Raw genomic sequence first — 25,265 nt, forward strand, 5'->3', positions numbered from 1 at the left:
AACTATTTTGTTTATTCTCTCTGTTTTGGGACGCGGATTGGGGCTGTTTCCCTTCCCTTTCCAACCAACTAGTTATCTGTGTGCCTGTGCGAGTGGTTATGACCCGCAGCAATCAATACTGTTTCGTTTTTGGCAACGCTTAAGCTCCACAAATCAGATTACATGCATATGCATGTCACTATCTATGTATTTGTAAATGGAGTTTCAGTTGCCGGAATAGAAGCCAACAGAGTCGAGTCGGCCAGGTTATTCTACAAATAACACCCGCAGTTGGGGTGCAAATCGCAAACACATTCTGGTTGCCTTTTATTCAATTTCGGGGATGAACCAAAATATGAAATGTTGAAGTACAATTTTATTAATTAAAAAGGATGTCGGAACTAAACTAGTTTATTGATTTTTTTAAAACGAAATGCGTTAATACTTTTACGGTTCTTTTAACAAAATTGCATGCATATATATACTTGTATATACTTAAATTCATTTGATTTGTTTCGCTCAATTACAGGAAGCGTATCGTCGATGGGTCTGCAGCACTCTAGTGCCATACTTTGCCGAGCACGAGGATATTGCTGCAACGCCCACGGCCAAAGCAAAGACTGCGACAAGCCAGCCAGTCGATGACCGGAGCACGACGGCGACGAAGAGCAAACGCACAGCGAGAAATGTGGGAGAAGGCGTGGGCGGAAACAAGCATAAATCTTTGGAATTAATCAGCAATAACAATAAATCAAATATCGGTAATAACATGAACGAACGCCAAATTAATCAGGAGCTCGATGACTGGAGTGATGCCGACGGCAATGGCGACACAAATAGCGACAGCGATGTTGCAAAAACATTGGCCGAAACCTTCTACAATGTCGTTGGCCTTGCCAATAGCTACGACACCTACAACAATAGCAACAACGAGCGTTTATTGCGACGCAGAAAACGCAATTCCAGTGGACGTTGCAAGCAACCCGAGCAGTTGCTTATGGGCCAAGAACAACAACAACAAGAACAACAGCAACTAGAAAAACAACACTTTAATAACTTCATATCGACTGCCAATAATGAGGATCCTTGTGCAACGGATCCAGTGATATCAAAACTGCAAAAGAGGTACGTAGTTCTCACTAACACTTGCCGAACTTGAAGATTGAGGAACTATTCCATATCATTGATAATCTTAGCATGCAATTGCTATATAGCCAGCACATTATTTAAGTTCGAAATAATTATTTCTATTCATATTATATACATTAATTAAAAGTTAATTATATAACATACTTGTAGAAGCACTATAAAAAAGTAGTAATATAAATAGAATATTAGATGGAAAGGTTTTATTTATTATACATATATTTTTTAAATCCTTTAGTGGAGTGACTTGGGAGCATAAGGTTCAAACCCAAATTGCAGCTTTATACATATGTATAGTATACAATATAATAAAACAATATATGGTTTTCAAAAAGCTTATTCATATTCTTTAAAAATCAATTCTAACAGACGAACACTTTTAAAATTCCAATAGATTAGCGCAGATCCTTAAGTTCAAAATACGATTTTCAAACTCTCCAAATTACGTTTCCGAATCGATGAATCCCTTCAAGAAGAGTCAGAAAAAGGCGCTGGGTGGCAGATCGGCCGAGTACAAGTAAGGTGGGCCCGGAAGGAATTCATAATGGTCCAAGCACTGATTTGATATTATTACGAACGAACTCCTTGGGCCTCCTAGCCGCTGTTCATCGAACACAGTTGTACGGCACTTCTAAACACGTGAAACCTATATCTCAATCAATATTCACTTTTATTCATATTTTTTCCATTTTGTGGATCACTTGTAACTCAATCAATACATAGTCAATCAATCAATGGATCAGCTTGTAGTTTAGCGGGACAGCTTTTAATCTTCATCTGATGGTAAAATAACACCTCTCAGCATCTCTTATCATTGAGTGTCTTTTAAGTCACCATTCTTTGTCAACAATAAATACAATAGCATACCTGAATACCGCTTTAGAAAATAAATGCAGTACAATCATTTTCTGTGTAATTTGTAATATATATTAATTGCAAGTCTATAAATTGAGTTTTAACGTTCATTGTAGATCAACCCGAAAGGCAGAGTTTCGAAAGCGCCGTCGTATCAGACCCTGCCTGAGCGTGTGCCAAACAGTGGAACAAAAGTGTCCCTACCTGCTGCCTGCCGATCGGGCGCCAGCGCTGCCTACCCAATATGCCGGTGAGCCGACATTTGTCTGCCTAGGTAAGCCAATTCCCAAATTCCAATTTGCAGACATGCCCACTCATCCAATACTTTCTGTGCAAATTTTTAGATCAAAATATACCCGAAACAGGTGAACAACTGAAAAAGTCTAGCTATGGGCCCAACAGTTGCTGCTACACTTACTGCAATGGGGTCGATCGAGGCCTGTGCACGGTTTGTGATGCATTTGCTCTGCCGGAAGACACCGCTACGTCCACAAATAGGACGCGACATGTGCACAACATCACGCTGACGCTGGGTCCGGCTACAGGCGAGCATGCACGAGCCGCCAGTGTGGCTCTGGCGCTAAAGAATGTGAGCACCGCCCCGGCGGATCAGACGCTGGAGAAATTGCGTTATTATGCGCACCACGACAGTATATATTACTACGATGATGACGACGACGATGTTGTTGGCACAAACATGCCCGATAAGCCGCTCTCCGATGGCTGTGCCCCCGTACCCTCGGTCTCCACTCGCTGCACCATCCCCTACTATGCCTCCAGCAGCTACCCCCAGCGGATGCAGGCACCGCAGGCGCAGAAACAGCAGCTGCTGCTCGTCTGTCTGAGCGCACTACTCGGTCTGCTGAGCAGCTGTGGTGCGGCTCGGCAGCGGCGCCAGCAGCGGGGCGTACGTGGGTGGCGTTCCGTAAACTGTGCGCCGGACTGCCACGAGCTAATGGATGCGCGCCAGAGCCTTAAAGTCGCCGATGCTGGACACAGCAAAAGCGATGGTATCAGTGCCAGTGCCAGTGCCAGTCATGCAAAGAAGGGCAAGTCGACGCCCAAGTGGCGCGTTCGAGCGACGAAGGCTAGTGTGACGTGTGCGTATGGCAGCTGCACCGGAAGCGGAAGTTCCACTGGCTTGCGGATACATCATGGCTGCTGTAACCGTAGCAGGCGAAGCAGGATCAGCGGTAGCAGTAGCAGTAGGGTCTTTAAAAAGAACGATGCGTGGTCGCTTCGACCAGTCAACAATACTTATATACTTAGTAAAGTACGATATTTTAGTAGCAGAAATAAATTTAAATTCGCGCGTAGCAAAAAGTCTAGGCATAGTCGTATACTTAACTATAGAGACTTACACCTATTACGAATCAAGTGCATCAGCATCAGGAGAAACTACAACCAGGGCGGGGATGGGGGCGGGCATAGCGGTAGGAATAGGAATTATCGCTACTTCTACTATTATAACTACAACATTAACGATTGGTGGCGAAGATGGCGGCTGGACGGGTTATAGTGCACGCAAAAAGTATGCGCACAAACAACATACTTGTACACACACACTCACAATCGAAGGCACTCGAAGATGTCAGGACAAATGTCATTCATTATAGTACTTACTATAGGAAACTGAAGCTAGATAAATTAAACGAACGACACGAAGAATGGCAAAACGAAGAAGAGTCAACGTAAGGAACGCAATTAGCATAAATAGTAAAATGTAAAGAAAATAAATAAAACAAAACAAAACAAAAAACAAACAAGCAAAGAAAACAAAACAGGAGTAACTCGAAGCAACTAACGAAATTACAAAAGCGAAACCACTTTAAATATTTATGGTCCTCTTTCAAGTGAAATGAAAATAAGCAAAATTGAAGAATAAATTATAAATCTCTATTAAAAACCAAATAGAATATTTTATTACAACTAGAACAAAAAATATTAATATTTAATTAAACAAAAAACAACTGCCACAAAAATAGGTTTTTTAGGTAAACATTAAATAAAATGCAGAACAGCAAGACGTTAAACAATGGTATATAACCAAAACAAAAACTAAAAATAAAACAGAAACAGAAAATAATGATACATGCATAGTTATAAATCTATTTAATGGAATAAAAACCGAAAAATACGAAAAGTTAGGTTAGCTAAAGCCCAAAACAAGTACATGAAATGAAATTTACAATTAGCCTAATGTAATTTAAAGGATGAAATGTGAAATGAGAACGTCGCTGCAACTAAATAACGTTAACAGAAAGCGCAAAGCGACGATAAAACAAATTGAATACCCCACGGAAAACAAAAAATACTCGTAAACCCGAAAAACATTTCACTAAAAGATCGTCGTATAGGCCGCGTATCAACCACCTTTCAAAAAATCTTTGAAAACAAAAATGATGAAAACGAAACGTGAACATTTTACTTATTTAAAGAGTTAGTTTAAATTGATCAAATTATATTAATATATACATAGGCGATTTGATTTCAATGAAGTAAGGAAATAAAATACTATAAATAAAGAAAACCAAAAACCAAAAAACAAAAAACCAACAATTATAATATAGCAGCTGCAAAGTGTGTCTGAAATCGTCTTTATTTAGTTTTTAAAACGAAAACAACATGAACATTGTTTAACCGATTATACAAATGAAGTATATAAAGCGCACAGTAAACCTATTATTAAGATTCATGAACAAGGCAATGACGTCACACGCCTACGGAACACAGAGCACGGGCTAGGGCAGTGCAATGTGAATGCCAACCACAACATACCTACTATATAATTAGTGCATAACATAATAATAATAATAATAATTTTTGTAATAAAGTGAACTCTATGTAGCGTAAATATATTTATAATTAACAATTTATATTTACACGCATGCATATATATTACATGTATCGTACATACTTGCAGCAGAAGCGTCTTAAAATAATGATGATAATGATCATGAAAACAAAAACAACAACAACAACAACATAAACCTGTAGGCAAAAAAAAAAAACAAAGAAAAGAAAAGAAAAGAAACAAAAACCAAAGTAAAATAATATTTAAATGGGTCAAATAATTAGTTACTATAACGAAAGATTATGAAGATGATAGACGTTCTTGGTATAAGCGAATTGCCTATTGAACCACGCCTACTACCAGCAAAACAATCTTTTGCATAGGCACACACACACATACATACTGACACATTTACACCCACAACACACCAACATTCACTCGCCAGTTGAACATTTCACATTTCACAATTCACAGGTACGTGTATAAGTTCATGTTTCGGGAACTTCCACTTTTCCTTTTGTGTACTCGTATATGCTGTCTATGATCCTATGATCCTTATTCCTTTCATTTCGGAATGGTTACGCACTGCAGGCAGTACTGGAAACCAAATATTTCTCAAAAACAAAATCAGGATCAGTTCCCACTACAACTTTTGTCCGTAAATTCAACTTGACGCATTACTTTAACAGTAACTTTGTATGGAAGAAAATTTGATAGTTAGTGCGGTATGTTAAGTGTCGTTGTAGAAGAATTCCTAATCAAACATACATACTACTATATATACTCGGATATAGCGGACTCACTACTTGCATTTCCTCTTCACTTAAGTAATCGACGATTTGTCCGAATCTTTTGGTTTTAACGTAGTGCGTGTTAGTACAAATATAAACATACATATAGACCCGTATAGACAAAACAAAAATCCTTTTCATTTACACTTGATAGTCAGCTATACTACAAGTATATAGTACTGTATATGAGCACCCAATCAAATACAACCCACACTTTCCCCTTGCCTCGAAAATGTACAGAAATGTTACAACCCCTCCTCACCTATGTACGAGTATGTACTATACACACGATATCTCATTCAGCAATATTTGCACACAACAACACTTAATGGACTCATTTAATTTTTGAATAAAATTGTTAAATGAAATTTTGTCAAGTATTTCTGAAAGCATTTCAATTGTAACACAATTATTTAATTAATGTTGGAATTGTTTTTTAAAAATGGAGTAAAACATGTCAGTGGCATTTGCGAATTGCAAAAATGTGTTTCACTTGATTTTCGCGAAATGTTTAAAAGCTGTCAAACTAATTAAAATGTAATTGTAATTGGAGGGGGCAACCGCTATGTTTATACCGAATGCAGGAGATCGATCTAATGTATGATTATGAATACGAATACGAATATGTAAGTGTATGTGTATGTATATGTATTTTTAAAAACGTTTTGAGGCAACATTTCAAAGCGATAGCCGCTGGCACAAATTGCGCGCATATGCAAATTGTTATGAATTATTGTGTACTTTTGTAAAACTTTTTGATATATATAATATAGTTAACATGAATAGATGCCTAAATAATAAATTAAATGTTAATTTATTTAAATTTAAACAACAAGCCCAGTGTATGACGGTGGCAAAATGCGTTTGCCTCGAACGCCTTTCCCGTCGAACTGTTGGCTGACAACAAAAGCAGAAACCAAAACAAAAACAAAAACACTAGCGTATATATAAAAAATGGATTATCTTCAGTGAGCAGTTGGTAGATGCAACATTCTGAAACAACATTCTCTACTAAATTTTAGTCTCTGCGACGACGACGACGACGACGAAGACGATGGCGATTATGATTATGATGGTAATGATGATGATTATGACGATGCAACTAAACTAGTTGAATTGTGTACGTGGGTAAATAATATTGATACCGATATTAATAAAGAATGAATTACTTTACCGCAACATTTACATTACAACTTTTGTGTACAAATGAATTAAATAATTGAGCAGAGCATGCATCATGCATCATGTTGACCTGTCGACGTAAATTAACATAAATCCATGTTATAATACAAATATTGTATAATGAAATGAACTAGCTAAACATTATAATGAACGTCAGCGCTAGCAAACTCAAAGCGAAATCAATAACAATTAACACGAAACCGATAAAAAAAAACGAAAAGCCACTACAACAACATAAAGTATAACAATAATTTTCTAATTAAAAAGCAGCTGCCGTGAAAAAAAAAACAAACAAACAAAAAAAGACGAAGCCGCTGCTGACAATGTTATGGTAAATGTAGCAATTATTTTTTACAAAAAAAAAAAAACAAAAAATATATTAATGTAAAAAAATTTACAAACAAAAAAATTACAAAAAAACAAAATAACAGAAAACCCTACAGAAACCCCTCTTTTAGGCCGCAAAGGAAAAAGTACATTATTTACATAAATTATGTGCAAGACAAAAAGGAAAAAAGTAATAATATACATTAAATATCATGAAAGCAAGCACAAAAAGCAAAACAAAAAATAAAAACAAAAAAACGGAAACAGAAAAAACTAACGACGCCATGCAACACCATTCACACACACAGACACAGCCACACACACACACACACACACATATATATACACAGTCAAACGAAAATTAAACTCATGTCAACATTCATTTAAATTGAAAAGTGAATGAAAATGAAACAAATTCATATACAATAGCATGTATTTAAAATGTCTAAAATGCAACATAGCGCAAAACAATGAAAAACTACCCCTCCTCCCAAAAACCAAACCCAAACGTAAGGTAGTTAAAATTAAAAGAAAACAAATAAACAATTATTTAAAATCTGTAATAAAAACAAGACAGCTAACAACTTTAACAAATTACCGAAATCTTCTGTACTTGTTATTAAAACAACAAACAAATGGAAACGAATTCAAAACTGAAAAACTTAGAATTGAAAACAACAAGCAAGCAAAAAACAATGAATCTTTCATATAAATAAAAAATAAAATAAAATTAACTTACATGCCATGTCCTAATGCTAAGCCACAAGGCGAATGATTATTTAAGTCAAAAAAACAGAGAAATCAGAAAACCGAAAACCGTAAACAGAATCCCCAAAACGAACTATCTTAATTCGAGATAAACTAATACTGATACTAATAATGAAGAAACTGGCATAATTATGATAACTGTAAAATAATTAAACAATGACGTAAATGTAATGATAAATAATAATGGATAAATTGTTGTTATTGAATGTATTTGTATAGAAAAATTATTATGATTATGACGATGAATAATAAATGATTACAAATAATAATTATTGTTCAAAATGAAAAAAAAAAAACAAAACAAAACAAAAAATACATATATATGAGAAAATCCGTTGCTTTCTATTTATTTCATTTCTCCAATCCTCCCCAATACACTCTACGTCCGTACTTGGCCGCCAGTGCCTGGAACGTAAGCCTCAAGTCAACTAAATTCAAGCGTCCCACTTGAAACTTTTCTTGCAATTTGTTTAAGCGGCGGCCTGTTTTGACCCCAATGAGTTGGCAAATTAAATAGAAAAGAAAACAAACTCAGCAGCAACTATGTATGCACAGTGGAAAAACGGCAAATATTAACCAACAGTGTGGAAGGGTAACTTTAACTGCAGCTTGAGGAATCCCAACACTAATTTATATAGCAAATAGGCAAGGTCAGTTCAACCTCATAAATTTGGGTGTACCTACATTTTTTTGTGCCTCATTTTTTTACAAACAGACATGAGCCTGAAAAGTAAGCAAGGCTGTACTATTTCCCAATCAAGAATGAGATCTTATTTAGAAACATTTCTAGAATATTAAAATACTTTTCACCCGGTGTTTCCACCCCATATCCATTTCAAATATTGTAGTTTTAAATGTTTAGAAAAAGACAAAGTACATCAAAAATTTGTCTGAATAATTTATTTTTATATTTTAAATGGCTCTGCAGCTAACATAAACACTGATACATAGTAGCCAATAGACTATTCGACTTATTTATTAAGGTTTTGGAATTAACAAATTAGTTTCTCTTGCTATAACCTAAAAATGATCTGATAAAGTCTAAAATTATTCTATTTCCCTGGTATTATCGAAAAGGCATAGTGTCGCTGTGGTAAAAGTGTATTTAAAAAATTTTTATTTCTTCCACTGTGCTCTGTGAGGACACTACGTATAAAAAACAGCACACGCACTTAGACAAAAAAAACAAGGAGGCCAGATTAAAACTTGTTTGAAAAAGGAAAAGAAGGGAAAAGTTGCGCTTAATACGGCCGCAGACGTGATGTTTTTTTGTTGTTGTTTTATTGTGGCTGTTGGTCCCGCTTGGTTTTTCTGATGTTGGTTATTGCTACGAGAGAGACCCGCAGATTAAAACTTGCACTTTTCCACGCCGTAAGTCGTTATATCCTTAACGGTCGCAATGATCCAGAAAAAAACAAACATACTCTAATTAAGCGCCACCGTTGGAAGAAACTACGGAAGCACTAAGTAAACCACCGAGACCGTGGCCCCTTCTGAAGCTTTTTACCTTTTTTCCTCTGAAGCTACCAACACTTACGCGAATCCTCAAACACACACACACACACACAGACACACACTTGCATTCGCACTTAACAGAAACGACCTGGTCCCGGCTACGACTACCACTACGGCTACGGATACGGTTACGGCCGTTCGGGCGCAGGAACTGCGCCTTCGTCAATTGGTGGCGCCGACAAATCGTAAAATCTCGCACATGGCTCAGACTCGATTTGACTGTCGAAAGGGAAAGTTCAGAGCGCGGACTCAGACGCAGCAGTTCGTCAGCAATTGCGTATGTGTGTGTGCGCGTAGTCGTCTCGTTTGGTTGTGTGCGACAATTGTAACGGTCGTTAGCGTGTACGCACATTCGTGTGTGTGCGTGCGTGAGTGTGTGTGAGTGTGCGGCTTGTTTTGCATGCAAAACTGCCCAAATATTTGCAAAGCCATGGCCTGGCAAACGAACCGCCGCAACGGTCAACCAGAAAGCGCTAATAGCCAACAGCTAACAGCCGCAACTAAAGTCTGCCTTACTTGTAGTTCGGCTTCATTTAGTTGGCTTATATTTGTATTTGCGGCCTGTTTTTATGAAATTACATTTGTGCCAAAAATACACAGAAAATAAATTAGCCCGCCGAAATGCTACGAAAATTGGCTCATAAAAGTTTGCATGTCAATTTTGGTGCTAATGTCAATTAGTTGCGTGACACAGCAATGGATATGTATTATACACACATATAAATACTTGTATATATGTATGTACATACGTATATTGTTATGTGTCTATAGGTCGGCTGTCATTCATATGCCCTCATAATTGGCGGCTACACGACTTTGTGCTTAACTTTCTTTTCCAAAGTTTTGCCGTCTCATAAATAACTTAAAAAGGTCAAAATATAATTGAAACAGACGCTTATTTCTGCCAACAAATAATTAATATACTAAAGAAGGATCAAGGACTATGGTGTATTCACAAATAATAATGAATGCTTTTTGAAAAGCAATTTCGGAAATTCATTAAAAGTGTCAGCAAAATGCTTTACATATCTTAATAACATTTATATTTCGTTCCATTGTTACCCAAAAATAGGAAAATAGCAGATCTGCTTCAGATTTAAAAAAAATTTAAGGTTATTTACCACGAAGTTTTGCCAACAACAATTTTAGGCCAACTAAAGAATTTCATATGCCAAATTTACTCATTCATTTGGTTTCCAAAATTTGTATAGGAATTTATTTAAACAATGCCGAAATATATGTATATTTTGATGCTCCAACGTATTCCAATGTTGAATAAAGACGAGTATATTGGCAGAACAATTAAATATAAAAATGTAATAACATTTTCAAAGAGCTTGCTGGCAATGCTTCTAATGCTAATCATGTGTTCGATTTTATGGTATTTAATTCTTTGCTAGCTAATTGCTAGTTTAAAAACATAAAGAAATTAATTTAATTTGTAATTGTGATTTCTGTTTAACTTGCAAGTTAGTCTTTTTTTCCCTTATAGTTTTCTATATCTATGTAAAGTAAATAAAAAAGAAAAGTAGAGCTTCATGTGTCCAAAAGCATTTTACCATTGTATTCCTGAATATACTCGTATTATATAATTCTGAATGGAGCTAGAATTGTGTTAAAAGGCTATAATAAATATTTAAGCAGGTGTTGCCAGTGCTGAATGGAGGGTATTCTCACTGAATACAAATTACAGAATTCAAGTTAACTGCCTTATACTGACACATTACATTTATTTAGATTCATTTTACAGGTCAAAGTTCATGTTATGTTTGTTTGTTTGTTTGTTTTTGTTCAGGCACACTGCTCTCTTTAGCCGGGAAAATCACGTGTCTGACTCCAAATCTAATATTTATGAAATTACAAATGGCCAAGAAAATGGTTTTGCATTATGCTCGCCATTTTTATGTTGTTCGTTTTCATAACTGAGAAACAGTACATTGTTCGTGCGGAAAGTGCCTGCCAACATACTTGTAAGCCAAAAAAAACAATAAAAGTCATAAACGGAATCGCAGAAAATATGACTTAAAATGTCGGCAGCGAAACGCGCATTTCTAACTGCCCTAATCAACATTTTCGTTCTGCTGTTCGCATCAATAATTCAAATCCAACGAATCGACGCTCTGCCACACGCACAAACGGTAAATGGCGCGACCGCGACTGCGGCGAAGACAGCGACGTCGGCAGCCATTGCGCTCACAAAAGCTCAGCAAAGACGCGAACCGGTTCGTATGGTGAATAAACAAACGAACGAGCGTGTGAACAAAGACGTCGGAGGTGGTGGTGGTGAAGATTCTTCCGGTGCGTTATGTGGTTGCGCTCACAAGTGGCTGTTAGATTCTAAAAAACATTTGTTTATATTTACTTATACTCTGTGCCCAAAGAGTGAATAGGCTATATTAGATTTGTGGAAATGTATGTAACATGCCGAAGTATGCAACTAAAAATATATTTTTGTAATTATATTTGAAATCTGTCTTAACCTAGACAAAAAACAAATTTTATTAATTTAAATTAATTAACTAACAGGACAGGCTCCAATATCCCCATCCATATCATCTATAAATAAATTTTAAAAAAAGAATTAAACTCGTGTTGACTAGGAACTACTTAAGTAAACTCTTCTATTAGAATATGCATACCAAGAATTGTCAATGTGGGTTGAGTTCTTCTTTATTTCAACATGGTTTATCTGGATTTGGTTACATTCTTTCCACAAACAAAATATAACCTTTTTACACTTCGGACACGCTTCGTCATTCTTCTTTTGCATTTGCTAAAAGTTTCTTTCGGGGACAGGGCATTTGCACTGCCGGAATTACTGGACTATAACATCTTTTTTAATTTTTATTTGTCAGCAGTTAACAGCAAGCGCCTGCCTCGAAGTGTTTTTCACGTGCGCTGGAACCCCAATGAGAAATTCGTGGTTGAGAGTCGCGAGAATCCCGCTATTAATTCCTCTAGATTGGCACCGCATCCGCGTCTCAAGGTGTCGAAGAACACGAAGCTTACACTCAGTCCGAAGTTGTATCTCTGCCATGACAAATACTCGGAACTGTGTCACAACAAGACACTAGCGTTTCGGCAGCGCATTGTGCAAACGCTGGAAAAGTCGATGAGGGAAGGCGATAACGAAACTAATCCTTATAATGTGGACTACAAGCCGGTGTTTGGCGATAGCTTCGAGGAGCAGTACTACCCGTCAACCTGCCTGGTTATGGAGGCGGGAGTACGAGTGCTGAGACGCCGGGATGCTCCATTCAATAAGCTCCCGTTTGGACGACTTTTTCCGCGCCAGAAGCTATTTCGGAATGTGAAAAGCGTCAAGACGTGCGCCATTGTTTCCAGTGCCGGTTCACTTGTGGGGTCCAAGCTGGGGCGATTTATAGGTAGGTCCGTGGCATGCGACTAGCATGTGTAAGCAGCTCAACGGCTCATCAAATAGAGCGGAAGAGCGAAGTCGATGACAGTTAGTTAGTTATCATTTATTAACACCTGCGCTTTTGTACTCCAATTTAGACACACACGACATTGTAATGAGATTTAATCACGCGCCAACGCAAGGATACGAGGTGGATGTTGGCAGCAAAACAACAATACGTGTGGTGAATTCCCAAGTAGGTAGCACCGTCTCGCCGGCACTTAATGCCATTTGGTAACTGCAGTTCCGCGCTCATTATTCTCCACCTTTGTGCATTTTGTTGGCATTTCCAATTTCAGTTATATACAAAAGTATGTACTCGTATGTATAATGTGAGAACAAAACATTTTAATTTACAGTCACGTTTCAAAAACGCCTAAAACGTTTACTGCTCTATTCACTTAAAAAAGGAATAGAGGGCAAAACATTCCTTTTTCAACATTTCCAATATTATTTAATTACATAATAATAGTAACAAAATAAAATAAAAGTACACTCGCGCAAATATCCATTGCTATTTTTAACATTTTATCGACTTTTATAAGACTGAAAGGATTTAATTAATTTAATTAATTTTATGTCGAAAGAAAATCAAAAGTGAATCATTAACAATCCAATCCAATTATACAATTATATGTTTTCTAAGCCTATAATGCAGCAGTTAAGTCAAATTTCCATTTTATCTTTTTCAAAATATACTAGACACAATTTAAGAAACATACTTTTATCGATATTTATAAGACTGAAAGGATTGAGTAAATTTAATGTCGAAAGAAAATCAAGAGTGTATATTTAACATGGCTTTTCAATTAAACAATTATATGTTTTCCAAGCTTATAATGAAGCTGTTTAATCAAATTTTCATTGTATCTTTTTCAAAATATATTAAACACAGTTTAAGAGACATACTATATCCTTAAAAACACCATATTTATTTTCCTTGTTCATTCCGATCGCTAATTTTAATTAATCTTCATCACGATTTGTTTTTTCTGAACAACAGGCATTCTTCTGTTAAACAAATAAATATAAAAGTCTTTCAATTAAATGGTGCATTTCAATTTTTTAAGAAAATTAAATCAAATTGCTCCTTCTTTTATATTTAAGATTAAATATTTTCGACTAAAACTAAACCCCTAAGCACCCTCCTAACAATTTAATTTGATTAAATTAAATGAAAATACCGAATAATTTATTAAAGTGTTCATATTTGTTGGCTTCTAGGTGGTAACTAAGCCCGAATTTGATTTTCCACATGCCCCCATTTTTCGAAATGTAACCATTGCCGCCTGGGATCCAGGAAAATATAATGGCACTCTGGAGGATTGGCTGACAAGTGCGGACTATGATTTATTTACCAATTATGAGATATACAGGCGACGATATCCCAAATCACGTGCCTTTCTCATCGATCCACATTCGGTATGGCGCCTTTGGCAAAGTTTGCAAATGTTTGCTGGCAATCGACCCATTCGTCGCAACCCACCAAGCTCTGGTTTCATTGGTAAGTGGCTAAGCTGACATTATTACAATATACTATTTGTACTATATATAAGTACTTATCTGCGGCAACCAGGCTTGGCTCTGTTGCTGCCATATTGCTCGCAGGTTGATTTCGTAGAGTATATGCCGTCTACTCGCCTCAATGGCCGTTGTCATTACTACAGCAAAGAGGTAAGCAACGCATTGTACTTGTATATTTATTTATTGCACCGTTTATCTGCTTTCCTGCACATTGCAGATGAACTCGGCCTGTACATTTGGCTCGTGGCATCCTTTGGCTGCCGAGAAACTCATGGCTCTGGATATGAATGTGGCTGATGACATGTCTGTCTTCCAGTTTGGGATATTACGCATACGACAGCCGGATAAATTGCTGTGTGGCTTCAATTTCTTTGGCTACTGAGCAACGACTGGTGCTGACAATCAATACAAATTCCCTGTATCCGTGACTGCCTGCGACGTGCAGTCCAAATTGCATTTATGAAATGGTTTTCATTATTGTCATACCAATTGTTGTTGTATACTTATTATAAATACATATATTCTATGCAATGGCCAACGCCCGCAATCGCAACAAAGGACAATTGCAATTAATAAACTTATATCTACATACGAGTATTTGCGTAGAACTTTGACTTAAGAGCAAGTAGGAGTGGGAGTCGGTGTGGGAGTCGGTGTGGGAGTGGCAGACGGAAGTTGAAAACTGGACACCCTTGAGCGAACACAGCAGGCACTTCAAAGGTGCACAATGGGAGTCTTCAATAATATTGCTTGTTTATTTACTTTGTTTAAACAAGAACAACAGCAAGTCAAATTATGACTGCTGCATATTTAAGCCATTAAAAGCAATTACTGTTGTCTACATGGGCCACAACAGCAACTTGAACGAAATATTATTTCTGCTCTCAGTCTGGGGCGGGGGCGGGGGCGGCGAAGACGATTCAGAGGGCGACGTCATTAATACGTGCTGTGGCGAACAAAACGTGATTTAAATGCTTGAGTGGCACTGCAAACCACAAGTCGTCAAGACAAAAAACAACCAACATTTCAAAATTCAACGAATATTGACAGTTTCTGCGAGCCACAGCTTCCAATCATGCGTATACGCAATATTTGTTGCCTCAACACCTCTTTATCAAATAACGTTGAATATCGAACAGAAATTTAAACTCAATATATGCATATAGTTGATGCATTGAACCAGGAAAACTCTTAAGCAAACGAAAGTTATGATCACCAGCAATCCACAAAAAAAGGGAGCAGCGTCGCGCATTCTGGATATTAAAATGTCGGCCATGAAATTCTTTTTACTTTTGATTGTATATACATTGGTGGAATTTTAAAATAATTTCTGTGCCAAAATAAGAGGAATTCATGCATCAAATGCAACACACCAACACATACAAACAAATATACGCAAATAAAATGAATTCTGTCATCAAATGCCACAGGCCAGCACAAATATGGGAGCTTGTATAGGTGTGTGTAAGTGTGTGTGTGTGGATATAATTGCAGGTGTTGCTAGCAGTTTTTTGAACTCTGTTACTAAACCAAATACAAATTGTGTTCTTTTTTATACACGAATTTGCATTTCGCAATCGGGCCAATAAAGGCGCTTTGTTTTGAAGCAAAAACTCATAAGCAAACAATCAACATTTTTTAGCTGCAACTCAAAAACTTGCATATATTTAAATATTTACTTATATTGTTTGTACAACAAAAACACACTGATTCGGCTAAGCCATTTCTTTATTCAATTCGACCATTTGTTTATTTGTGAAAAATATGCATGCATATGTATGGCTCCGTCCCGCCAACTTCAAATTATTTTGATAACCACGACGAGTTTACAAGCTCTTTTCGAATTCGCGCGTTCATTGCCCTTGCCCGTAAGACGTGTTTGAAATATTTAGCATTCATCAAATTATTAATTGTAAATTTATAAAATGTAATGGTGGAGGGTGTAGAGTAATAAAGAGAAATGCAAAATGCAAACCCAGCAATGGTTAGATCAAAATGGAATATTTATTATGATAGGCAAAAGTCGAAAACCAAACAAAAGTATTTCACATAAGCTATTCTGAGCACTTGTTAGACGTCATCAGCGCAATCAGTAGTTCTTGTTTAAGTTACAAGTCTTTAGTTTAGCATTGTGGCCGACAAACTGCAGGAGAGGGTTCGCTCTTCTTCTTCTTTTGCTTCTACATTTCACTTATTAGATATTATTGTAATTTAATTAGATTTTTCCAGCATTTTCCACAATTATATGAATTTTTATAGCCTTTATATTGTTTTTCGTATGTATGTATATTGTTTTACCTATGTTACATAAATAAATAAACTCAGAAGCGGAATTTTGTATGGGTACAAGATATTTCACTGTCGGGCTTCCTCTTTTGTTGGTACTATGGATCGGGGCATAGCTTTCTCGCTATGAGAGAGTGAAATAAAATAGGGCTTCTGCGCGGAATATTTTGTCGATGTAGTACTTGGCATGAAACACAAAGTCTCCTCTCGGCATGGGAAGCACTTTAGTCATTCTTTCATCTAAAAAACTCGTAGGTAGTTTATCCAGAACCACATCGTGCTGCAATTGATAGGAATATAGTTACTTTTGTACGATAATTTAAATAAAAATATTTACATAATAAGGACACGTGTGGTTCAAATTGCTATAATCTTTAATAAGTTGATAAAAAAAAATTGTGACTGGGTGGTTAGGTCTTGCCAAAAAACTGCACAAATTTACGGTATAATTAAATAAAAAAGGCTTATATCCATTGGCGCGTTTTAATAGCCCGTAGTTAATCTAAGATATAAATAAATAAAAATGTTATAGCACAGCCAACAACCATGACAACTTTTATACATATGGCACATTACCTGTAAATTGGTTAAGGGCAGTTTAAGCAGTTTGACTTTCATCGACATGTATTTGTATGTCCGATTCACAGATTTTAAGAAGCAATATTCATATTGCCAGAAATTTTCGTCGTAGGAGATACATTTTATGTTTGTGAACTCAAAAGTAGTTTCCACCTATGAGAGTAATATGCATTATAATGAAGGCTCATAAAGTAACATGCACATACATATTGTATAATTATAGAAACCGATATTAGAAGAACTGCCAACAAATTGGCGAAATTCATGACAATATATATAACATCTAAATACATATGACAACTGATCTGTGAGCTTCATAAATAGGACTAAATGTAGTCGATGTTTATTTATTTAAAATCACTTTTTAATTATGTTGTAATATTTAAGGTAGATATGATGTTTAGTAGTCCATGGAATATTTTTGAACTAAATAGCACAATCATTAATATTGGTTAGATATTATATTATAATACCTTTTATTACTAGGCATCGGGTGCTCCGACTTTGAAGTACCCTGTACCTATGTTTAGAATATATTTATACTATTTTCTTAAAATAAAAAAATACATCAATTGTGCAATGCACAAAATTTATACAGGGTATAAGAAGGTTTTATTAGGTTCGTGCAAAATATCATACTGGCAGAAGGAAGGATCTCCAAGTCCACAATATGTATGTATATACCTAATTATGTTTTCACACAGTCTTTTTTTACACGGTTTTGGTATAACACAGTTTGAAAATTAAAAATTTTATTAAGGTTACACGACTTTATTCCATTTAGCACGACTCAAAATAACTTATGATCAATGTATTTTTTATACGACTTTTTCTGAAACCAATCTACCGTGAAAAAATAGAATTAGTTGAATATAATTTCAAACAGAATGACGAGATAAGAAACTGCTGCACTGGGTGTTTTTGTCATGATTAATTATATTTATATATAATATCTTTTGACATAACATATTAGCAGACATTTTATTCACACTGCTTATTATTATTCTTAATGACAAGGGCATGTTAGGTATCTACCTAATAGATGAAGCGTTATACCCTACACTTAGACCACATAATTCGTACGGTTCTACAGATTTGTTGTGTAAGTGAAATCATCTAGGAAGAGTTGCCCGAAGGCGGAAAGTCTGCCGAGAGAGAGAAATCTCTATTCTTTTCAGTTTCAGAAATGCCTCCATCTCAATATTCCAGATTTTCAGATTTCAGATTTCCCATTGAAGGTTTTTCAGAGATCTGCGACAGTCAGTGATAATAAACACGTTTTAAAATGATATTTTAAGCATAAGTATGTTAACTGATAATAACCACTTCAGATTTTAAGGCAATCAGTTTTGATTTATATAATTATATTATAAACTGTTCAGCAATGAAATGTACATAAGTATGTATACATGTTTTTATTCCCCTCTCTCTTCCGCCGAATAAGGTTACATGGACTTTGAATCAAGAGTTAAATATGCACGAGTTTACTTTGGTTTTAAGGCTTCGACAATAGTCTACACCTGATGGGGCACGTACAATGCAAGTTACTTGGCTTTGGTGGCTGAATGTGGCTCAACTAGACGAGAATAATTGACAGCATCGGGTGGTGGGCAGGGTCGACGATATGTATTTAATGTCTCAGTATTTGGCAGCTATTCAATGATGTGTCAATCGTTTCGAACATATACACAAATCACATACAAATGGGAAGTTGAGCACGAACTAAGGATGCTGATATCCGATGTCGCTGTCTACTGTTAGTGGAATGCCAATCAAACTCTTAAATAAAATCTAAGGCAGAAGAAAACATCTGCGAAATGATTTCATTATGTTTTATTTATCTTTTTTTATTTACTGTGAGCTGTTTCCATGCTTCAGTTGTGTATATATTTGCTTCGAATCATGAGCTGAGTCAGTGGAATATATTGCGACGAAGCCAGCTGAAAGAAAATGCAGACATGTACGATATATACATAAGAGCATTCAAATTTTTCGGCACCCATTTACAGGGCGTCTGGCTTTCTGTTGATTGCATTAGCGAAAGCATTACGCATTAATTTCTGAGAATATTGTGATCGTCGCCGTGCTCCCAATTTAAATATATGAAATATAAATTTTGTTTCTGTCCATAAACTGAAAACCATGACGCATAGATCGCACCGCAGACCACATAAAGGCCTATATAACTATACACTTGTATGTATGTATGTATGTATGTATGTACGAGTATATGGGCTTTCCCATGTTGTAGTTAATGAGTATTGCAACTAAGAAGAACAGAGACACCGAAGGCGTGTCCTACCACCGCAGCACGTACAGGAGTCATTCAGCCTGATAAGGTATAAGTCAGCAAATAAATAATACTACACAGCCGTAGGTGGCTCAACCACGAAGCCTTCCAGCAGACAGTCAAGGTTAAGTTTCGAAAACCCATCTCATACACGTTTATGCCAATTACTTGGCTATGCAATTAACACCGTCAAAGTTGTCCGAGCATGTCCAATCGAACAATTCATTCATGTATAATCAAAATAGGTCGTAATATTGTTTACTAAAATTATAATAGCTAAAGCATTTAAGGAAGACTTTGCTTTAAAAAAAAAAAAAAACAAATAAATAAATAAATAAATAAATACCATTTGACTTATATAGTATGTACAAATAATTTTAGATCTATTTTTAATCTGTGCATGAAATGGCAAACAGATAGTTGACGGCTTGTGTTTCTCGAAAACAAAAAACGACCAAAGCCAACTCTCCCAATAAAAATTCTTATATTAATACACTCCACTGTTTTTATACCCTGTACCCGTAGGGTAAAAAGGGTATATTAGGTTTGTGCAAAGTATGTAACATACAGAAGGAAGCATCTCCGACCCCATAAAGTATATATATTCTTGATCAGCATGACGAGAGAAATCGATCTAGACATGTCCGTCCGTCTGTCCGTCTGTCCGTCCGTCTGTCCGTCTGTCCGTTCGTCTGGATGAATGCAAGGATCTCGGAAACTATAAAAGCTAGAATAACCAAAGTTGGCATCCAGATTCTCCTAGGTCCGACTAAGGACGAGTTTATTTTTTTTTTTTAATTTCCCCCCCCTTCCCCCGCTACAGAATTTCGTCAATAGCGTCCACATTTCAAATGCTACCTAAACCAAACTTTGCACACATAATTTCTATACAATTATCTACTGTTGTTTATCAAATTCGGTCAATTCTAAGAAAAGTTATTAGCAAAACAAATTCTCACCAGTACAACCCCCCCAAACTGCAGCAACAAGTTCGCTCTTCTTCTTCCTCTTTTTGTTGCTGCTTTGGGCGCATATAACTCAGTGACGGAAGTTTACCTGGGTACAGGGTATTACACTGTCGGGCTTGCTCGACTGTAGCGTTCTCTCTTGTTGTTTCTCCGTTTGATATACCCTGTACCTAAATAGTAAAAAGAAGGGTATACTAGTTTAGTGCGAATGTATGTAAAGTACAGTAAGAGGCTCGGCAGACCCCCCGAAGACTCCCCAAGAATAACCAAACTTGGTATCCGCGTTTCCCCTAAGCCCTAGGCAGATTAAGTTTGTGTTTTTTTTCCTGATGCACCCCCACTCCCCCGCTATAATTGATTTTCCACAACTCTCGTAGTTCTAGGTATTTCAATTTCATTCCTTATGTGTCCTCCTGTTAAGAGTTGAGCCCGCTCGAACCGCTCTAGAATTCCATTCTTGTTTTTTTATAATTATATTTTTATATTCTCTTTTGATAGATATTGCTGTTATACTTACCTGGATTTTCTGGTATATATAGTCTTTACTAAATCTTATTACTCCAATCAATACTTTATATACTTCACTCGTTGAATTAAAGAAACATTTGTAGTGAGCATGCTGATGTTATTTTTTGGGTCTTAAGATAAAGTAAAGTAGAAAACTGCATCAGCACGTATTGTGCCATAGGCATACCAGATAGTATTGAATGCATAGTCTCCCTTCGGCATGGGTAGCACGGTGGTCAATTCGTTATCCAAATGATTCATTGGCAGTTTTTCTACAATAAGGTCATGCTGAAAATATTTTTGCAGTCAGTGGGCGGTAATCAGGAATATATGGGCACAGGAAGATAGTATTCTCACATCATAGGGACATGTATGATTGATATTGGTGTAGCCCTTAAACAAGCCGTAAAAGTATTGGTTGACCGGGTTGAATGGCCTTCTAAGATAGCTGCACGCATCCACAGACATGTTATAGAGAAACGGTTTGTATCCATTGCCACGTTTCAATAAAGCGTAGTTCACCTTTTTCAAAAGTCAAATCCGATTAGTTACTTGATAAGTCACTTCGAATACTTTACCTTCGCATTTGTTACGGGAGTCTGCAGTAACTTAACCCCTAACGACATATACTTATAGGTACGATTCACGGATTTGATAAAGCAGTATTCAAACTTCACAAAATCCTCATCCCGGCTATTGCATTTGATGTTGGTGAATTGGAATTCACCTAGAACCTACGTCTTTGATGTTATTAATATGAAATATGCCGATTTAGCAATAACTTACGTGGGTAAATTCACAAAAAATGAAAAGAAAGAAAATGAACTCCACCTTCATGTTTGAAAACTAAATGTATGACTGACACAGATGGCACCAGCTTAATGCATAAAAGTATTTGTGACAGAAAGATACAAATCAACATAACGAGCCGTATAATAGTTAATTTATATAACAATATCAAAAACAAAAATCCCAAATCATCGAGTTTTAAACGTTTTTTAAGTGTACTCCATTGTGCGTGAACTCAGTTGGAACAATTTTTTTAAATCTTCGAAAGAAAGTGAAAAATAATAATATCGCTTATGATAGAATATATTTGCGTTTTGAAATGAACTGCACGTATTTTATAGAGAATTATTGAGTACTTGAATAAGTATTCTGAAATACCAGAGTCCAAAAATCTATCATTAAAATAATGGATGGAAAGTGAATGAAAACTTTTGCGAAAGAAAAAATGTGTACTCAATTGCTCAGTATTTGTGTATCATTCTATAGTTAATGCATTTTTAAACGTACTCATTTCTAACATGTGTGATTACTGGTTGATATTTGTTCATAAAAATAATATTTAAGACATATTAAAATATGGACAGACCGATAAATCGAAGAATGTCTTATTATATATTATTTTATAGATTTCAAAATATTTCCCACTATTTTCCCATTTTAAAAGAGTTGCGACTTGTATGGAAATTCAATAATAACATCTTCAAAATATCGTAAAATTTTATTTTTTATTTATAAAGTGAATTCAATCTGAATGGTTTAAGTGCCATGACTGATAACTACTTGTAATTTGATATACTTTGAGAACAAGGAATAAATTGGGAATTAATATTGTTAGCAGGTGGCTTGAATACATTTTAACACAATTCCATTCATGAAATTCTTTTTGTTTTATTATATTTGTCAAGTAGTGAAGTTTAAATTAAAAATATAATTCAAAAATGCATTTGTTCCTTCTTTTTGTAATGATTGAATGTCAAACGGAATAATACAAATGTCTGCTTAAAAATTCCAGTATAATTGCTGAAATTCGTGAGTAATCTGTGCAGTAAATCAGAAAAACGGAAATTTTTGCCCAACTCTTCCGATTATCTTTATTTAGTGACAATATTTGCATTTCAAAATAAAGAGTTGAGGGTTTTGTGTTTTGGAATATCAGTCAGTAATGTATCATTTCTTTCCGTCCATTTAAAAGTCCAATGCTATTTGTTATATATACTTACTTGTATATATATAAGCATATATAAACATTTTTGTTTTGGCTTGCCGCATTAAAATTTCCTGTTGACAATCACAGACACTTCCTTACTTCATTCTTTTCAACTAAATTGCAAACTTTATTTGTTTTGTACCTTTGAAAACAATTTTAATATAAATACGATACAAAGAACCATAAAACAGGTGAAAAGAAAAACATTCCTGCACGTTCGAGTGCATATAAATCAAAATATAAGAACAATATAAAATGAAATTTAACATCAAAACAACTGAGGAGTACAGTAAGAATACGATCCAAGCGAGCGGCGTGCATTTTAAATGATTCAGCTTGAACTTCAGCACAGAAACGGCACTGCTGATATTGTTGAACTTTTATCGGAAAGACACTCTCTGCGCTCATGATTAATATTAGTATCTAAAGCGGAAAATATGCAGCCCATAAGTATAAGAGTAACGTCAATAAAGGCTTGCTAATGATGCGCGACTGATTCACAAAACAATAAGCAGCAAAAGTGCGTACAAATGAGTAATACAGTAAATCTTCTATAACTTGAATTATCGGAGCTCAAAATAGGGAGTACAGTTTGCCTCTATTACTCAAATTCCATTAAAATACGAAAAAAAAATTACAAATCTGTTAAATAATGGATAATGGAAACCCCCTAATTTCTGAATTACTTAGCTATTTTAATTTAAAAACGAAAATTATTGAAGTATTTTTGAATTAAACCCATTTGTATAAAGTTTAATCTGGAAATAATCAAAGGAAGCAAATCATATAAATATAAAAATTATAATTATCAATGTAGTATGTATACAAACAAGTGGAAGAGCTAAAGTCAGGTGCCCCGACTTTGAAAGTCTCTGTACATCATATATGTGCACATTAAATAATTAAAAAATAAAAAACACTAAGAATATTTAACAAATGTGAAAACATGCTTGACCAATTTTACCTGCTTTGGTATTCGAGCTCAATTAAAGGGTGTACAGTGTACACGTACAACTGCACATTAACATAGGAATTGTTTGTCCCCGCAAAGCAGGAACAACACGAACAGGTGCAGTCAGCGCTTGGGCAGAGGTTACATATATCTATGTTGAAAATCGGCCTATCTTAATTAAACTTGAATTACGAGAGTTATCGAAAATTACTAATTGTGTTGGATCACATAGTCACCAACTAACAAAGAAACACAGAAAAAATATCGAAAAAATATCGAAAAACCCTTCACCAAATATCTGTTTTGAGTGTAAGGTCCATCGGAAAATTATTAGATATTTAAATAAAACAAAAAACTTCAATATACATAAGAAAGAAAATGCTAAAGTAGAGCAAGCTCAACTCTTAAATACCCTGTACTTCCCACCAAAAAGAAAAAAATGACAAATAATTTTTTTAATAATTAAAAAAATTTCAGGCTATTTCAAATTATTCAATACATATATACAAAAGTGGAGACATGTTTATGTACAGTTTCCGAATAGTGTCCCTGCGTGTTTATATGCGTGCATGTATGCAGAACAAAGTTGAATGGAAGCAGCAACAAGAACAGCTGCGGGCAGATAACTTCCTCCAAAATTTACCTATCATGATGAAACTTGGCATACGGACAGATAACCACAAAACTGGATGTACAATATTTGAGTACAAAATTCCAAAAATTACGGGAATTATGGAAAAATAACGAATTGCGGGGGAGTGAGGGGATGTATCAGAATAATAAAAAAACATACTTGACCTGCTTAGGGCTTAGGGGAACCTAAATACCAAGCTTGGTAATTCTATCAATTGTACATACCTTCTGAGATCATTGCGCTCATACAGATGGACAGACGGACATGGCTATATCGACTAGGCTTGTCACCCTGATCAGGAATATATATACTTTGTGGGGTCTGCCACGCCTCCTTCTGCCTGTTCCATTTTTCACCTCCCGCACCTCTTGTACATTTCATGTACAGAGTATAAATAGCTTAAGATCAGATTGCCGACAAATTGTAGTAAAAAATTTAAAATAAAAAAATTTATTTCAAAATAAATCAAAACAATTTGCGGACGTCCTCACCCGGCAGAGTCCTACGACTGAATGCTGAACTGGAATAATACAGGGTGCGCCATCTTTTATGTCGGTATGTAAACATTGAATATCTTTTTATACCCTGTACCCAAAGGGTACAAGGGTATATTAGTTTAGTGCGAGTGCACATGGAACACACAGAAGGAGGCTTGGTAGACCCCACAAAGTATATATATTCTTGATCAGCATGACAAGCCGAGTCGATATAGCCATGTCCGTCTGTCCGTCTGTCTGTCCGTCTGTCTGTCCGT

The 25,265-nt window shown here is 35.7% G+C and overlaps 3 protein-coding genes across 3 annotated transcripts in view; 2 read left to right on the forward strand and 1 right to left on the reverse strand.

Moving 5' to 3' along the window:
• The window catches only part of LOC115633116, a 45,190-nt gene extending 41,392 nt beyond the window's left edge, over positions 1-3,798 (forward strand). The window contains exons 4-7 of the mRNA XM_030530545.1: positions 509-1,104; positions 2,097-2,254; positions 2,325-3,067; positions 3,359-3,798. Of these exons, the coding sequence (XP_030386405.1) occupies positions 509-1,104; positions 2,097-2,254; positions 2,325-3,067; positions 3,359-3,499 (1,638 nt within the window). The 3' untranslated portion in view covers positions 3,500-3,798. The remainder of the gene's footprint in view (positions 1-508; positions 1,105-2,096; positions 2,255-2,324; positions 3,068-3,358) is intronic.
• A 7,586-nt stretch (positions 3,799-11,384) lies between these two features.
• LOC115633213 (beta-galactoside alpha-2,6-sialyltransferase 1) lies at positions 11,385-14,711 on the forward strand. Its single transcript, XM_030530638.1, has 6 exons — positions 11,385-11,655; positions 12,216-12,743; positions 12,874-12,971; positions 14,000-14,279; positions 14,352-14,449; positions 14,517-14,711. The coding sequence occupies exons 1-6, from the start codon at positions 11,385-11,387 to the stop codon at positions 14,679-14,681; spliced, it is 1,440 nt and encodes a 479-aa protein (XP_030386498.1). The 3' UTR covers positions 14,682-14,711.
• Positions 14,712-21,061: 6,350 nt separating this feature from the next.
• On the reverse strand, positions 21,062-21,766 carry LOC115633303. The gene is made up of 4 exons (XM_030530759.1): positions 21,716-21,766; positions 21,508-21,663; positions 21,287-21,451; positions 21,062-21,217 (listed from the first exon to the last, which is right to left on the reverse strand). The coding sequence occupies exons 1-4, from the start codon at positions 21,764-21,766 to the stop codon at positions 21,062-21,064; spliced, it is 528 nt and encodes a 175-aa protein (XP_030386619.1).
• Between the last annotated feature and the right edge of the window lie 3,499 nt (positions 21,767-25,265).

The sequence above is a fragment of the Scaptodrosophila lebanonensis genome, unplaced genomic scaffold (genome assembly GCF_003285725.1).
Source record: "Scaptodrosophila lebanonensis strain 11010-0011.00,11010-0021.00 unplaced genomic scaffold, SlebRS2 tig00000001-arrow-pilon, whole genome shotgun sequence".
Lineage (NCBI taxonomy): Eukaryota > Metazoa > Arthropoda > Insecta > Diptera > Drosophilidae > Scaptodrosophila > Scaptodrosophila lebanonensis.

Bases quoted from the DNA above. Each gene is read 5' to 3' on its own strand.
- LOC115633213 (XM_030530638.1), top strand. From the start codon at position 11,385: ATGTCGGCAGCGAAACGCGCATTTCTAACTGCCCTAATCAACATTTTC. The intron at 11,656-12,215 runs GTGCGTTATGTG...ATTTGTCAGCAG, and splicing joins TGGTGGTGAAGATTCTTCCG to TTAACAGCAAGCGCCTGCCT. The intron at 12,972-13,999 runs GTAGGTAGCACC...GTTGGCTTCTAG, and splicing joins TACGTGTGGTGAATTCCCAA to GTGGTAACTAAGCCCGAATT.
- LOC115633303 (XM_030530759.1), bottom strand. From the start codon at position 21,766: ATGAAGGTGGAGTTCATTTTCTTTCTTTTCATTTTTTGTGAATTTACC. The intron at 21,664-21,715 runs GTAAGTTATTGC...TCAAAGACGTAG, and splicing joins TTTTTTGTGAATTTACCCAC to GTTCTAGGTGAATTCCAATT. The intron at 21,452-21,507 runs GTAAAGTATTCG...CTTTTGAAAAAG, and splicing joins CTCCCGTAACAAATGCGAAG to GTGAACTACGCTTTATTGAA.